A 17956-nucleotide genomic window follows, 5' to 3' on the forward strand; every position below is an offset into this window, starting at 1 on the left:
GCCGGTCGACATATCCATCATCCCCACCAGATGGCTTGGCTCCGACAGGGTCCACCAGGGCCCAATCTTCGGCGCCCGCCGCTGGTGGTGTACGCCGCATGCGCTGGACTTCTCTCATGAACGAGAATGTCATGCGTGCGTACTACAGGGCGACAGGAGGGGAAACCGGACGGACTGGCTACCGAGCGGCAATGTACCGCGAGTTCCTGCTGCTCGAGCCGAACTTAACTGTCACGGAACAAAACCTGGCAGACCGGGCTCGGTATATTCAGCGTTCTAACATCTTCAACGCTACCGAGCTCGAACGATTACGACGTGAGGCTGTCCCGGAAGTCTCAGCACCTACCGCAGAGCAAATCGTCTCCCAGGCGGCGCCTGTCCGCGAGGAGACAATTACCACGTCACAAGATTTGCCTGTGGAGGAAGACACTGAGGGAACAGTCTCCCTTGATATAGAGCGGATGAGAGGGATTCTAGAAGAGGCGATTTCTGAAATCCGGAGCGCTCCTCTAGAGAATCGTCCGCGGCTCTCCCGAGTTACACTAAGTGTAGCGACGCGGGATGTCATTGAGGCCATAAACAAAATGCTGCCACAACATCTGGAGAGCAGCACTGGCCTGGGTGATACGGCTTCTATTCTCTTCGGAGCGGCGCTAGCCGTGCACCGATTCATCGGTGCCAAGACTCCGGGACTGGGGCGTGCTGCTGCCGCAAGGCGCAGCGCGGAACCGGCCTGGAAGAAGAGAATAGAACACCGTATCACTCTTGCCAGAGTCCTCATTGGCAGACTGCAAAGCTTCAGGTCGGGCAACACTAGGCCAAGGATTGTGCGATCTGTTGGAGTTGCGTTTAGCGGGTGTGGGGTCAGGTTGGACCAGCCCGATATTGCGCAAAAGCTAACAGAGCGCATCGACGACCTGAAGCAGAAAATCGCTGCATGGGGGAACCGCATCCGACGATACTCGGCAAGAGTCGAGCGATTTCAGCAAAATCGTCTCTTCTCGAGTGATCAGAAAAGGTTCTACAAAAGACTGGAGTGCCCAGCAGTCTGCTCTACCTCTCAGCGACCGGACCCGGCCGACCTAGTCGCTTTCTGGCGGGGGGTGTGGTCGAGAGAGGTGGAGCATGAGGAGGGCCCTTGGATTGCGGCGGTAGAGGAAGCATGTGCCAGAATAGAACCGATGAACCCGGTCGCCATCTCTGCGGAGGATGTAGCTGGTGCAGTAAGGCGGGCTCCGAACTGGAAAAGCCCGGGACCCGACGGACTGCATAACTGCATAACTGCATAACCAACTGGTCAAACGCAACCGTCGGAATTTCTCCGCCGCCTGGATCGACTACAAAAAGGCATTCGACTCGGTGCCCCATTCATGGCTCTTGAGGGTCCTTGAGCTGTACAAAGTTGACAGTGCAGTTCGAGACTTCCTTGAGGCATGCATGGGGCAATGGAGCACGATCCTGTGTCTCCATGGTGAGCGGTTGGCGGCTGCCGATGACCGGATAAGGATAGGACGGGGTATCTTCCAGGGTGATTGTCTGAGCCCGCTATGGTTTTGCCTGTCTCTGAACCCGCTTAGCACCCTGCTGGAGGGCTCGGGGACAGGCTTTCAGTTTCGGAGAGGAGGGACAAAAGTACCTCACCTTCTGTACATGGACGACCTCAAACTGCTGGCACCCAATGCCACCCGCCTGAGGGAGCTGCTGAACATCACCACTGAGTTCAGCAATTCCATCAGGATGGAGCTTGGACTGGACAAGTGTGCGGTCGTGCATGTGGAGAGGGGACAGGTTACTCATTCGGCCGAGATTAGTCTCGAGCCATCCAACATTAAGACCCTCTCTGAAGCTGAGTCATACCGGTATCTGGGCATGTCACAATCCCTAGGTGTAAAAGAGGCGGACATGAAACAGTCTGTTTGCGAGGCCTTTTTTGGCCGTCTGACAAAAGTCTGTAAAAGTTATTTGTCAGGCGCCAATAAGGTCCGAGCTTATAACGGCTGGGTTATGCCCGTCCTCATGTACACCTTTGGCGTGCTCAGTTGGACTCAGACCGAACTTGACGCCCTGGACAGAAAAGTCCGCACGACTATGACTCTCTATCGCATGCACCATCCAAAATCGTCTGTGATGAGATTGTATATCCCCCGGAAGTGTGGAGGTCGAAGTGTGGGCGTATTAAGCGTCAAGACCATGCATAACCGGGAGATATCCAATCTCAGAACCTACTTTGAGACGATGAGGGGGTCCCCCATGCATAGAGAGGTCATAGAATGTGATAAAGGACTCACTCCACTATCCTTAGCCAAAACCGAGTGGCAGAAACCGGTGGTACTTAGCACCTCTGACCGGGAGACCGTATGGAAGGAGAAGGAGTTGCACGGACGCTTTTTTAAAGCTCTTAATGAGCCACACGTAGATAAAAAAGCGTCCGTGCAATGGCTGCGCTTTGGTGACCTCTTCGGGGAAACCGAAGGGTTTGTCTGTGCGATACAAGATCAGGTGGTTAAGACGCGGAACTACCGAAAGTACATTCTGAAGGATGGCACTCACGACATCTGTCGAGCTTGTCGCCATCCCGGCGAGTCACTCAGACATGTGCTTTCGGGATGTTCGGCGCTTGCCAACACTGAGTATCTGCATAGGCACAACCAAGCAGCCAAAATCCTTCACCAAGAGCTTGCTCTGAAGTACGGTCTCCTGGATGAGAGGTTGCCGTATTACAAGTACACACCGGTGCCGGTACTCGAGCGCGACGGAGTCCGGCTCTATTGGGACCGGTCCATCATCACGGACAGGACTATTCTAGCGAATAAGCCTGACATCGTGCTGGTGGACCGGGCACAGTCGAGGGTGTTTTTGATGGACATCACCATTCCATATGACGAGAACCTCGTGAGAGCTGAGACGGAGAAAAAACGCAAGTATCTTGATCTGGCTCACGAGGTTTCCGACATGTGGCATGTGGAGTCCACCGAAATCATCCCAATCGTCATATCTGCAAACGGGTTGATCCCAGTCAGCCTCGCTCACCATCTAAGGCGACTGGGGTTCCGTGGCAGTTCGCTCGCAGCCAGGATGCAAAAAGCGGTCTTGCTAGACTCGGCTAGGATAGTCCGCCGCTTTCTCAGCCTGTCGCCCTGACCCCCGGCCGTTTGGTCTCCCCTGCCGGGGCGTAATCCTCCGCCCGGTACAAATATTTATTTATGTAAATGTGTATGTAGGTTTATTTATTTTTATGTATGTAAGTATATAATATTATCTTTGGCTTTTATATATATCTATTTTGTAACCGGGCGTGAGAGTAAGCTATATAGATATTAATACTAATAGGAGACCCGTGATGTGTTAGCGATAGGTTGATGATGATGATAGACAGATTAAATTTTACCCATGTAATCACAAATGCACGGTTTTCGGATTTATTCCTTTACTTGTGCTAAGACCTACCTACCTTCCAAATTTCGTGATTCTAGTTCAACGGGAAGTACTCTATAGGTTTTTTTGACAGACACGTCTTACGGACGGACGGACGGACAGACAGACAACAAAGTGATCCTATAAGAGTTTCGTTTTTCCTTTTGAGGTACGGAACCCTAAAAAGGGATGATTTATGCTAGACCATGCCGGGCTCGAGCCGTACTCTGCACGAGGCGCGTCCGACACGTAGACAATCCATGGATTGCAATTATGAAGAAACATAACACGGACGAGACTCGAAGTCTCGGACATGGCACGGTCTGATGTGACCTCATAGGTATATTTTCCGAACTGTGTGTCTCAGACGTGGCACGGCTCGGACCCGGCATGGTCTAGCATAAATCAGCCTTAATACGTTTATAGACTGCAATTACGACTTTAAACTTGTAAGAAATTCAACGTTACAGACATTCTAGAACTACTAAGACGTCATGAAATCTATGAAATCTATAAACTTTTCAACTGATATTGTTATTTAGTTCTGCATCAAAACAAATTAACTAGGCAAGTCTCGACCGTCGGTCACAAGGTCCAAATGCGAGTCAATAAGTTGGCATTAAACAGCTGGTCCGGCCAAGGTCGCTTTATTGACCATTACGAGGGAAAACTAAAAATGTACCTACCTAACTGAGTACCATTTACAAATAAGGCGACTCTCTATGAACACTGTGACACATTTTCTTAGCACAGGGCTTTGTGTAACTTTTTTAAGTCTCCTGTCGTCAGGGTATGTGTTTAATACATCCAAGGGGTATGGTACGCGAAAGGTAGAAATGGCAATCGAGGTGGAGCCCCGCACAACCCTCGCCCTAACCTGTGTTTCCTACCAATTACAATCCGGGTATCTTTAAAACAAGAGTGAATAGGCACCTTCTAGGTAAACGCGTCCCATCTTAGACCACATCATCACTTTCCATCAGGTGTGATTGTGGTCAAGCGCTTACCTATAGTGAATAAAAAAAAAAACCTGATGCGGGATAGCGCGGGAGACGTGCGGGTGTACGGGGCGTCCCCCGCCTCATACGCCGATTGCCATCTCGACCTGTCGTGTACTATACGACATTTCCATCATTCCAACCTATCACCGGCATACTAATGAGCACAGGTATGAGAAGGGTTTAAGCTCCTCAACAGGCGTATAAAGTTCTCTCTGTTGAGTCGCTAGTAAAGTCAGTCCTCCAATACGGGGATGTAACGTAAAAAAAATCGCTAATCCACAAAACTCAGGTTTACCTAATTAAGTGCTTCAGGGTTATTCTCTGTATTTTCGAGCCTAACACGATCAGGAATAAAGACCTGTGGGAAACCTCTTCATCTTGCTATCAACTCCTGATATACAAGGAAATAGCTCTGAGGCGATGGCGATGAGTCGGGTTTGCGAAGAGAGAAATGAAACGCTGCTTATGTGGGTATAGTTTCCTAAACGGATCCAGTCCGGCAATCGAAACTAGAACCTGTTGTATAATCATAGTATTTACTTCAAATGTTATATTTAAGGAATATATTTAAGGGATTGCAGTAAATTGATTGAAATTGAAAAATTGAACCTCTTGGTTGTAAACCAAATCCTACATAGTTGCCTCACAATTCTTACAAAGTCCCTTTGATGCAATAATAAAGTCGCCTACTTTTAAAAATGGCTTTTGAAATATCCTCGAGCGTCAATATAACTCTCAGCTTGAACATCAAATAGAAATGTATTGAGTGTGCAATAAGCGAAAAATGCACATACCAGCGGTATACTGGAGCTTTTAGCATTGCGACTCCAATTTATTGTATGTCACATCAAAAACCTGTTTTACAGTAAAAACTAGTTATATCTGGAAACCTTTTTTAACCCCCTACCCAAAAAGAGGGGTGTTATAAGTTTGACGTGTGTATCTGTGTGTCTGTGTATCTGTCTGTGGCATCGTAGCGCCTAAACGAATGAACCGATTTTAATTTACTTTTTTTTGTTTGAAAGATGGCTTGATCGAGAGTGTTCTTAGCTATAATCCAAAAAAATTGGTTCAGCCGTTTAAGAGTTATCAGCTCTTTTCTAGTGTTCTTGTAGAAAAGAAGGTTAGATAACCCTTAGGTTCATAATATTATGTCAATTGACAAATGTCAAGCTGTCAAGATGGACGTTGCCTAAATACCTAATTATTTATTTGAAAATGATGTTTTGGAAAACTCAGATACTTTAGATAGTAGTCGCGGAATAGTTCAAGAAAATTAGTTCAGCCGTTTGAAAGTTATCAGGTCTTTTCGGTCTTTTCTAGTTACTGTAACCTTCACTTGTCGGGGGTGTTATAAATTTTTAATTTACACTTGTTAAAACTTGTTTTAGTGTAGACACATCAATCCAAAATGAAATCTGATCACCCCTTGTCCACGCAGACTTGTCTGTCGTAGCCATAGACCTAGGATGTTTTGCGCGAAGCCAGAAACCTGCGAAGGAGGTCCTAAATGATGTGAGCCTACGAGACCGAGTGGAGCGTTAGGCGCAGATGGTGAGGCAAGCGAGTCTCCGCGCCGCTATACGTAGCGAAATTGAATGAAGACCAAATTCAGACCGTCTGGATAGGGCCTTTGGCCTTAGTTTCTTAGACACCTGATACTCATTCATAGCCTGCCACGTTAGCCTAGTGGTTAAGACGTCCACCTGTTACTCGGAAGGTCGGGCATTCGATCCCGGGCACGCACTTCTAACTTTTCGGAGTTATGTGCGTTATATACGATTGTATATACGATTAAATATCACTTGTTTTAACAGTGTAGAAAAATGTCGTAAGAAAACTATATTCAATGAAATTCTCTAAGATGTGTGAAGTCTGCCAATCCGGATTATGGTCTAAGCCCTTCCCATTCTGAGAAGAGATCTGTGCTCAGTAGTAGGCCAGCGATGGGTTGATCATGATGATGACTCATCCATATTATGTAGGTGGCTATAGTCTCCATGGAGATTGGTCACCGTGGCCGAAACTCGGTCAGCGGGACATTAGAATGGAATTTATTTTTGAGGATTAAACTTTCAGACAATATGCCACGTACACAGCTAGGTACATGTGGACGTGGAATCGTTAAAAGCGTTGATCCATGCTATTTGAAACGAGGTCAGGCTGAAACAAAAGAATTCTTTGAAACATTTATAACGTAACGTATGCATATTTTCTAGGTTTCCCACTCTCTGCATATACTTTTCCCCCTTTAAATCACTTTTTTAAAGTTCTGTACCAAAGAGTGCTAACGGGATCCTGTTACGAAGCTTAGCTGTTCGTCTGTTTCCGTCTGTTGTGCGTGCGTTGCCCTTCCCCACCGAAGTCTTCACTCCAGCCATTTAAGCTGCATTCAGTTGTATTGTGTTGTGTCGTGCATGGGTTGTGTCCACATAAGGAAGGAAGGAAAGAAAAAAGTGCTAGTAACCTAGTTTTTAAGATTTCGGCCTCCTATTCGAGAAGTCCTGAGTTTGGTGAAGGAAAAAATCTTGAGGAAATTTACATTCCTGAGAGTTTTCCACAATATTTCCTAAAGTGTCAATCGGCATTTGACCAGTGTCCATCCTTCTACTCTGAAAAATGACCCGGGGTCATTAACGGGCCCGGCGGCAATAGTTTGAGATGAAGGACCCCCTGCCTCAAAAGCGCATATTTCAGAATAAGGTCACATTACCTTGACTCAAAAATAGCGCCGATAGCCTAGAAGATGAGCCGCCGGTCTACTATTCGGGAAGTCGAAGGTTTGATCATGGGCACGCACCAACTTGTCAGACTTTTCAGCAGTTAAATATTTGCTTTAACGGTGAAAAAAAACATCTTGAGGAACTTGCATTCTTGAGAGTTCTTAACAATATTCTCAAAGGGGTGTAAATTCTAGCAGTCGGCACTTGACCTATCCGCCTATGGCCTACCGTATCCAGTAATGGGTCGGGTGAAATGAAGGAACCCCTGCCTTCAAAAGGGCACATCTATACTAATAAATAAAATTGGAGTGTCTGTCTGTAATTTCGAAATAACTACCTCATATTAAGCTCATATGGTTATTTGAACGATACCATAACTGAATCACACGTTTTTAAAATTTTTGTCTGTCTGTCTGTCTGTCTGTCTGTCTGTCTGTTTGAAAAGGCTAATCTTTGGAACGGCTGAACCGATTTTGACGGGACTTTCACAGGCAAGTAGAGGATTGACCAGGGCGTAAAATAGGCTACTTTTTTAACCGACTTTTAAAAAGGGAGTTGTGTTTTTCTACCTATGTACACCGAAATCTCCGAGATTTCTGAACCGATTTGCGTCATTTCTTTTTTAATCGATAGAGGATCTTTGCGACATTGTTTCATAAAAAATTTGGAGTCCAACTCCTCAATCCTGATGCTGCAGGGGATCTGACCAATCCACGCGGGCGAAGCTGCGGGCATCAGCTAGTTTTAGAATAAGGTCGCATTACCTCGCCTCGCACGGGCTGGCATGCCGTGGCACGCTCGCAGCGCGATCGACCGCGCCCGTTGGCTCGGCGCCAGGGACGGCGGGACAACGCTTTCAATTTGTGAACTCTACCTATCTACTACGTACGAACTTGTTCAGCTTTAAACTAATTGCTCGCTTTATACAGAACCACACAAAACGATTACCAACACGATACCTCTGCCTATCCGTCAATCTCTACAAATATAATAGCAGTACTGTTGCTGGTTGACTGAGGTTTCATCAACTCTCCAATCCCTGGCTGCCCCACCGGTCTCTCGCCCGTCCAGTTGCGTGACGGGCGAGAGAGATGTTGAAGATGGGGAGCCTGGAAAGGTAATTGCCCTAGCCCTCGGTAAGACCTGTGGATGATGGGCACGGGGTGGTCCGTCGTTCACAGTGTGGTCCTCGGGTTGGTAGGCGTGCTGTGGTTCCGACATGCCTCTAACGGTGTTTGGGAGACTTGCCCCTGCCCTGGCCACGGACATCCGCTGGCGGAGTAACGAGGTGTTGTCGGTCCCTTGTGCTCCGTCAACAGCGGTGGGATGGAACTTTGTGAGGTTTTTAGTCGGTAGGAGTCCGACATAATTACTGTGCTCCCCTGGCTGGTGGTATCCATGACGGATTTTCCGAAGGAGAAAGAAAAAAAGGCACCTCAGAAGCCCGTCCGTTGTACTTATTAATTCAATCAAATCAAGGTAAAATAACGCTAGCGCAATAAACATGTATTTGAGTCGACTACAGCAATATCACAAACCAACATCAGTTGGTATTAACATACAGATTGAGTTTCAACCGGATTGAATAGATAGGTAGGTTTTATAGTTTATACCCTGAATGTTTCTACCTATAATAGTACGCGACAGGTTGTGATGACAGATGGTATGAGGCGGCGGGGGGACGCCCCGCACACCCGCACGTCACCTGCGCTATCCCGCACCGGGTTAGCGTGGGGGCTATGCGGGTGTGCGGGGCGTCCCCACCTCGATCGTCATCTCGACCTGTCGCGTTACTACACATTTGATGCAGGTAAAAGTAGCCCTTTTTCTATGATTTTACGTCACCATAGCCTAATATTTATCATATCATCGATTCAGGATTTTTGGCTCGATCCGGGAATCGACCCCGGGACCTCGTCATCTGCCGTCGAACATGCTAACCACTAGAGTTTCGAGGGAGTAGGATGTATTCAAATCCATTTGTTTTAACTGGTTTCGTTTAAATAAACGGCTTTAGTAATCAACGGGAGTGCTGAATTAGAACGATTTGCCCACGCACAGCGAGCTGTGGGCGATCTAGTGCCCAGAGCAACATGGCGCGATCCCGCCTTGAACTATTTCATTGGCCCCAACTCTACACCGACCGCTCCGATTTTGTTCTATTGAATTGTAGCGGTTAGCGATGGTAATTGACCTGCCTGCTGGTTTGATCACATGAAAAACTGGTCAAGTACGAGTCAGAATAGCGCACCGAGGGTTCCGTACTCGGATATTTTTTTGACATTTTACAAGATAAACAGCTATTATGCATAAAAATATAAATCTGTTTCAGAATGTACAGATAAAGGTCAGGTACATCCTGATGATCCATTATTATGCCCTTTCATATTATGATACCTAACTTAGTATAGTTATCTTACTTTGAAAATTGAAACAACTTTTAATTTTTTTAATGATGTAACCACAAATTCACGGTTTTCGGATTTATTCCTTTACTTGTGCTATAAGACCTACCTACCTGTCAAATTCCATAATTCTAGGTCAACGGGAAGTAACCTATAGGTTTTCTTGACAGACAAGACGGACGGACGGACAGACAACAAAGTGATCCTATAAGGGTTCCGTTTTTCCTTTTGAGGTACGGAACCCTAAAAACTGGTCAAGTGCGTGTTGGACTCGCACACGAAGAGTTCCGTGCCGTCATACAAGAAATAATTTACATTGCTACCTTTTTCTGCTAGTAAAAATGCAATTACGCATCCCACTCAAAAGCGGGTTTGTGGAACTGACTGGCAATGCTACAGAATACACTCTTAAAACCCAGAAGTACATCCGGGTTAAGAATGAAGATCCCGAGTATCGTATGCGACTGAGACGTCCTGATGTTGACCCGGCACAGGTTTACACCAAATTCCTAGGGCGTGAGAAGATGAGCATATTGTCTCCTTCTTCTCCCCTGTCTTCTGCGGAGCGGGCCGACAGCATCCAGCTCTCGCTCCCGCTCCGCGGCCTCCTTCAATGTTAAAGACATTGCTACCTGCCAAATTTCATGATTCTCTATCAAGGGGAAGTACTCTATCGGTTTTGATTCCCTTGAACTAACAAACACGATAGACAGACAGATGACGAAGTGACCCTTTTTCCCTTTTGAGCCTTTTGAGGTACGCAACCCTAAAAAGACGGCTGAACATGATTATAAGTAGGGGTTACTTATAGATTCTTATTTGTCCTACAGCCTGCTTCCACCGGAAAGCATGGACGACATAGAGTTGAAGAGCATTCAGCTGCAGTTCCCCAACACACTGCAGCTGAACGGCGCGGATGCGTGCGCGGAGACCCGCGTGCACACCGACCGCGGCGACCTCATGGTGGCCGTGCAGGGCGACCGCACCAAGCCGGCCATCCTCACCTACCACGACATCGGCCTCAACTGTGAGTACCTACACCTTGATCCTCAGCCATATCGCATGTGTCGCGCTGGTTCACAGTCGATACCTTGCATGGACGGCATAGAGCTCAACAGCATTCAGCTGCAGTTCCCCAACACACTAGTTAGTACATGTAAGTATTCAACCGCGCGGTTAGTTACCGCGCGGTTGAATACTTACATGTAGTTCCTTAATCTTTATGTCTTAGCAATGGTGTAGGTCATAGGGGCATAAATAGTCCATTGCTGTCCATGTCGGAAATAAAACAATTGCTGGCCCAGTAATACATATTATCCGCGACTTCGTCCGCATCGATTTAGGTTTTTGGAAAATCTCTGTTCCGGGGTAAAAGTTGCCTTGTCAATTTCCGGGACGCAAGCTACCTCTGTATCTTTCATATAAATAGGTTTAACGTGTGGGCCTATATCAATCCCGTGGGAACTCTAATATTCTGGGATAAAAAGTTGCCTATGTCCGTTCCCGGGATGTAAGCTAACTCTGTACCAAATTACATCAAAATCGGTTAAGCTGCTTGGGCCATGAAAAGCTAGCAGACAGATAGACATACAGACAGACACACTTTCTATATTAGTATGGATTAAATATACCTATTGCCTAACCCTGGATTCACAACCTGTGCAGTAAACTGTGTTTATGATGAGTTATCCGAGCCTTTATTGATAAATAATCTAATAAAAAATAAATGTAAAGTAAAAAGGGTTACAAAAATCTGTCGCGCCATTTGGTAATTTCTTTTTCGTGCCACCCAGCGTTTCGGCTTTTCACGAATCAGAAATTCTATTAGCTTAGCGACGAGCTTCCCTTTCTTAAGCTTTTCTTCCTTCTATGAACTATTAATCTTTTCAATTTTCCCGTTGATTTTACGACGTTATATTTTTAAAGAAATGTATATCTAAAGGCGCCTCCACCCCAATGAAAATGAGTCGGACAAATCTAGGCCACATGTTTTAGGTACACTATTATACCCATATTATATAATTTTAACAAGTGTAAATTAAAAATTTATAACACCCCCGACATGTGAAGGTTACAGTAACTAGAAAAGAGCTGATAACTTTCAAACGGCTGAACCGATTTTCTTGGATTATAGCTCTACATACACTCTCGATCAAGCCACCTTTCAAACAAAAAAAAAAAACTAAATTAAAATCGGTTCATTAGTTTAGGAGCTACGATGCCACAGACAGATACACAGATACACACGTCAAACTTATAACACCCCTCTTTTTGGGTCGGGGGTTAAAAAGCGCTAGTGTGTGACACATAGGTACGTGTAGTCATAGTGACACCAAATTGTAGATCGATCGACAAAGACTACATTGATATTGACGCATGGATAATTTATTTTAGCTCGAAACTACCACCTCTATTCCATAGCCGAATAAGCCGAATAACTAGAGTAACGAGGTAGTTATTTTTGAAGCCGTGATTGTCGTCATCTGCGATAGACGTACATTTCTGAAGAGTAGGTCTCTTGCAGGAACTTCCACACGCCACAGATTTTTACAATTTTATTTTTTCGCGTTTTTTTAGGGTTCCGTACCTAGCTCAAAAGGAAAAACGGAACCCTTATAAGATCACTTTGTTGTCTGTCCATCTGTCCGTCTGTCATGTCTGTCAGGAAAACCTATAGGGTACTTCCCGTTGACCTAGAATGATGAAATCTGGCAGGTAGGTAGGTCTTATAGCACAAGTAAAGGGAAAAATCCGAAAACCGTGAATTTGTGGTTACTACACAAAAAATAATTAAAATGTGTTTCAATTTTCTAAGTAAGACAACTATAGTGGTATAGACCAAGTAATCATCATTAGAAATATATCGAATCGTATTTATTTATTTTTATGCATAATAGTTTTTGATTTATCATGCAAAGCGTCTGAAAAAATACCCGAGTACGGAACCCTCGGTACGCGAGTCTCGGCCAGCGGTTATGTATCAGTAATAATTCAGTACCACTTGTCTTCGTTTTTGCTAGCATTCTCATATGCTGTAGGTATATTTGCCAACATCAGTAACATTAACACAGTTGACTCTCCGGGGTTTGAACGTTTCTCGATAAGGCACTTTCACGGCACTTTCAAAGTAACCTGTGACTGGGTAAAGGGCACAATACGCGTCAATTTCCACGTCCCCTTTCAATCGTATCAGGTGACTCGCGACTTGTGACCTGTTATTAAAGTAATAGAGCCTTTTCTATACACTCTGGCCTCTGAAGCAAGCATGTAGGATGTAAGAAAAATTTCTTGCCAATTTTTAGCGCCAACTTTTATTTTGGCTGAGGCGGATGCGAATATTTCTTGCGAATAAGTTTTTCGTTTAGTTCAAAAGGTTTGACAGTTCTTAAAGTCAGAAGTTCAGAAGTGTTGGGAACATTTTAGAGATATCTTGCATGTTATATAGTTCACATAATATCTAGATCCCTATATAGTTGCCCAAAATGGTAGAATTCAGTTTGATACTTTTTCATGTACATAGATAATTTCTGCGTAGTATAAAACAAAGTCGCTTCCAACCGTCTGCCCCTCTGTACGCTTATGTATTTTAAACTATGCAATGAATTTTTATGCGGTTTTGAATCCGAAGTCGAATTACTCGTATGCCTGGCGTGTAAAAGTCTGACACTGCGGCCATAGTGGTTGTTTTCGTCGGATCTTTTCCGGAAGTACAATTGTGATTTGTTTTCAAACGCAAATTTCTAGATTTTCTAGGCATAAAACCAGTTTTTTCAAACTTTTATGAGTTTGAATGATTGTAATTGAGAGTAGATTTTAAATCATAAAAGTAAATCAGAAAAGAAAAGTAAAACGCCACTCCGACCGTTGTATTGTTATTAGTAGCATACGATGATATTATATAGAGTCTATAACGCACCCCACACCCCCATTCTCCACTTTGAAAGGATTCCCAGGAATTCCACCCGGGCGAAGCTGGCGCGCGGGTCAGCTATTCCGTTTATTTATTTAAACACGGCATGAAAAAGCGCCTTTTAAAATATTTCACAAAGAAAGCGTGTCAAATTAAACAATGCAAACGGCAGATGATGAGGCAACAGACAGGTCCTCATTAGTAAAGTCCATTGTGCTAAGCAGGGGCGCAACAACTCCCACTAAAGCTGCCTTTACACGAGGGATGAGCTAAGATGCGTAGCAAGGGATATTATACGAAACGTTTAGCTTATTGCAATTAATGCTGAGTTGAGCTAACCTAGCTATATTTTATGGTCTGAAAAACCACTTCAGGCTACATCTCCTGGAACTCAAGACCCTTTTAAAACCAATATTTCCATGTTTTATATGTATAGACAAACATCAAACGTGTAGAAACCAAAGGGGTATGAGTTTAATAAAAACCGGCCAAACATGATTCCAGGTCAACGGAAAGTACCTTATAGGTTCTCTTGACTGACACGACAGGCGGACAGACAGACCAACAACAAAGTGATCCTACGAGTATAAGGGTTCCATTTTTCTTTTTGAGGTACGGTTACTAAAAAATGAAATGGTTATTAAAATTTTATACATACCATTCACACTTAGTTTATATAATGAGTCTCTTCGCGTTGTCTATCAAAACTTCAACGTACGTACTAACTAAACTTTAGATCGGTGCAGAGCTCCCGTCAACTATAAGTGGAAGGTCGAACGGACGTGATTCCATTTCACTGGAATTAGATAGTAAGGCAATTAGAAGCGGATGCAAACAGATAATTGACAGAGCCGTGAGTGACGTGGACTTGGAGGTAAATTCGGTCACGTCTGCCCGAAACCACCGTCAAATAAAGTTGGGCTGTGATGCGACCACGTTCAGACCTATTTAAGGCATACTGTCAATCTTTCTACTCCATCAGAAGTCTTTGGGTCAGATATTTTAAGAAAGCACTCAATGCGCAGTGCAGTTTAATAATACATTCAGAATGCTGTTGGGGCTGCCGAGGGACTGTAGTGCAAATGGAATTCACAGAGGCTAGGACTTAGAGGCCAGGACTGATGGCATTCATGCCATTCTATACTATTAGTCCGTTAAAAACTTGTCCCATTCAAAACGTCTCCCCTTCAAGGCACTTTGCCCCTACTCTTCCAGGAATAATTTATTTTTGACATAGGCAATATTTCTTTAATTAAAATCTAATTTCCAGGATGTAAGTAACATTAGCTACTAAAGCATCGACCAAGAAACTTTGTTAGCTTCGGTTCTATGGTCGATTCTTTAGAAGAAGCTTTTAATGAAACGAGTCTTCTTCAAAGTTTCCTTACTCTCCACATAGACAAGCAAAGAAATTCTCCTCCAGCGCGCAATAATTTTGCAGTAACCTTGCAAACTATACGGTACATTCCTTTTACGTACTACTTCTGAAGTACTGAAATATTTCTTTCTTAGTTATTTCTTAGATATTACTCGGGTATGTTATATCAAAAGCTGAGAGACTGGTTAGAGAGCTTGTTATTAAAATTCCGAAAAAATTGCATTCCTATTTTCAAACTAAACTATCTGCCCGCGACTTCTTTGTTAGGTTTTAAAAAAATCAAAAAAAATATGCATTCCTCTATAATAAGTACCTACTGTGCTATTTCATGGCTCATGCTCGCGACTTTGTCGTTAGGTTTTTAGAAATCCCATGGGAATCCCATGGTTAATTATTATAATACTTATTTGATTGTATTATGGTAAAAATTGTATAATTTACACAGACAGACACATTAATTTTGCATTTATAATATTAAGTAGGATCATGCGACGTCTACGGATTTCTGTATTCTGAGGCAAGTAACCTTTATGAAATACTGGCCGTTGCTCGCGACTTCGTCCGCGTCTCGCGAGAACTATCTTTTCCCGTGGATTTTCCAAAAAAAAAATATTTCATAAAACCTTGTCCAAACAATAATTACAAACACTTCAAAAAAGAATTATCCAATTCGGTCCCGTCGTTCGTGGCGTGTTATGGCGTGACCAAGGGAAATAGGGATTTATTTCTACATATAAGAGATAAAGGTATATTGTTAGGCCGAAATATACGTTTTGAACAGAGAATAGTAAAACAAGGCGCGAAGAATGGAAATCAATATTTAAATGGAACAAGACGGCAGCGTTGGCTGTCTAAAATATTAAAGCCTAGCCGACTTCCACAAGAATGAGCACGGCTGTGCAATGTAGGCCTTTCAGTAGAGAATTAAACTTTGACATGTATGTCATACATCGATGATACCCGGCTTCGCTCGAGTGTTTAGGCCGCGATTACACTTGTAAGTTCTACTTACGTAAGTAGCTTACGTAATTAACTGACAGTAAAACTAGGTCTTAGGAGTTTTAAAAGTCTGTGGTCAGGTGTAATGTTCATGAATGCTACAATATTTTGCAGTAATCCTACACAAATATATGTATATTATATTATATGTCGCAGCGAAATAGCATAAGCCGGGAGTTAGCCAACTCCCTTAGGGATATGGCTAACGCCCGGAAGATTTGGGCAATTGTGGTGGCGTGCAGAAATCTCTTTTTCTAGTTAACTCTACAGATTCGTAACACTGCCGGCAGGATTATCGTTTTTCAAAAATACGTTTTATAAACTTTTGCTTTTTAGTCCTCTTCAGTTTATTAAAAAATCTTTATTGAAAAATTAGGTCAGTATGAAACAACTAGAAATGCACTTTATATTTACGTATAAAAACGTTGAAAATATCTTGTTTCATAATTATGTTTGAGAGAAAAAATTGTCGCCGATATTTCTATGAAACTACGAGTACATAAAATTATAGAAAAGGGGAATTCGTTGGCTTTAATAATTAAGTAGGTTAATGTGTTCTCCGAATTCGGGTTAAAACACATTAACTTTTGCTATACATTTAATAGATTAATCTCAGGTATTAATGAACACTTTAATATGTACCTATCGTGGCTATTTTTCAAAATGATATTACACACAGAGGCTTTTAGGTTTTTTTACCAACTTCATAAAAAGTTGGTCTCCTATTCTTTGCTTTTTATATTTTTAATGAATTGAGATTTCGGGTCTTAATAATTGTAAATGCGTTATTATTGTCTAGGACCTACGTGGTCCAACGAATAATTGGTGTATGGAACTTTATTGATGGGTGTTGGCCGTTGGAGTAATCTCTAGCACCTAGATCATGAAAAATTTAAAATAAAACCTGAATCCATAAAAAAAAACACTTTGTTGATGTATTTACATTCTGAACCAGTAGTAGATGCATTTGACGATTCCAAGGCTCGTCGATTGACTTGTAAAAGTTTTTATTTGGTGTTAAAGCATTCTACTCACGACACTTTGGCAGGGCCGATTTAGGATGAAAAAGTGGGGAAGGTCCTAGATTGCCTCCTAAACATCCTAAACATGTGTAGGATCATTTTAAGTAGGATCCTAGCTCGCCTCCTAGATCGGCTGGCAGGAGCTCAGACTTGGGCGCGTTTGGAACCCTCGTAGCTTTAGTTTTAAGTAACGTAATTAATTATCACCACTACTATATCGTACAAGTTTAACAATAAGGAGTACAATTGTACCTACTTTGAATAAATGATTTTGACTTTGACTTTGACTTTGCAGTATAGATATGCATCCGATATCTCCTATAGATTGTGGCAACCGCCCAGCTGCCCTGCACGTAATATGTAGGGACCGCCCTAGATTGCTCCAATCTAGCTGTATCCTAAATCGGCCCTGCCGCAGTGTCGTGAGTAGTATACTTTATAAAACAAGTTATATCGTGCAACGGCAAAATGCCATTATTAGCAGGTATGTATTGAAAAGCGAATTTTATGACTCTCATTCATGCCTGTCTTAGGACAAGCGTGTTTGGAGTGGAGACACGTTTTGATAAGTACCTAAACTCAACTTTATGTAGGTACTTATACAACTTTATGTAGGTACTTATAAAACTTTATATATCGGTGAGATCGCTTGCTAAAGTAAATAAATCTTAGATTGAGTTATTATCAAGAGAGACGCCAGAACCCAGCTTTGCCGGTATAATGATGTTGCGTCTTGGAAATTCCATTAGGGCAAATACTGTACTAACTAGTTTACTAACAACGTTTAAGATCATAGCTCATTAGAGCCACCCGGCACCCGACCTGCACTGCCTCGACTCGGTTAGTATTCTTTGTATTGACTTCTATGGACATATTACGCTCAATACATCAACTCCCACGTCAGCGAATCGCCTCGCACGGAGTGGATATAATGAGCATATGTCCAAAGAATACCAATCGCGCGAGTCGTGGCGGTATAGGTCAGGTGCCGTTACCGGGTGGCTCTAATGAGCTAAGACCTTTATTAGATTTCCTGTATCAACCCACTACATCAAAGTAAATCACGACTGTTAGGGAACTTGTATCAAAATGTCGAGGCTTCAT

At 43.4% G+C, this 17956-nt stretch overlaps 1 protein-coding gene across 4 annotated transcripts in view; it reads left to right on the top strand.

The window, feature by feature from the left end:
* LOC123880704 (protein NDRG3-like) overlaps nucleotides 1–17956 on the top strand; it is a 73594-nt gene that overhangs the window by 10088 nt on the left and 45550 nt on the right. For all 4 annotated transcript variants that reach the window (XM_045928986.1, XM_045928987.1, XM_045928988.1 and 1 more), the window contains exon 3: nucleotides 10374–10570. In XM_045928986.1, coding sequence (XP_045784942.1) covers nucleotides 10374–10570 — 197 coding nt within the window. The remainder of the gene's footprint in view (nucleotides 1–10373; nucleotides 10571–17956) is intronic.

Source organism: Maniola jurtina, chromosome Z (genome assembly GCF_905333055.1).
Source record: "Maniola jurtina chromosome Z, ilManJurt1.1, whole genome shotgun sequence".
Classification (NCBI taxonomy): Eukaryota; Metazoa; Arthropoda; class Insecta; order Lepidoptera; family Nymphalidae; genus Maniola; species Maniola jurtina.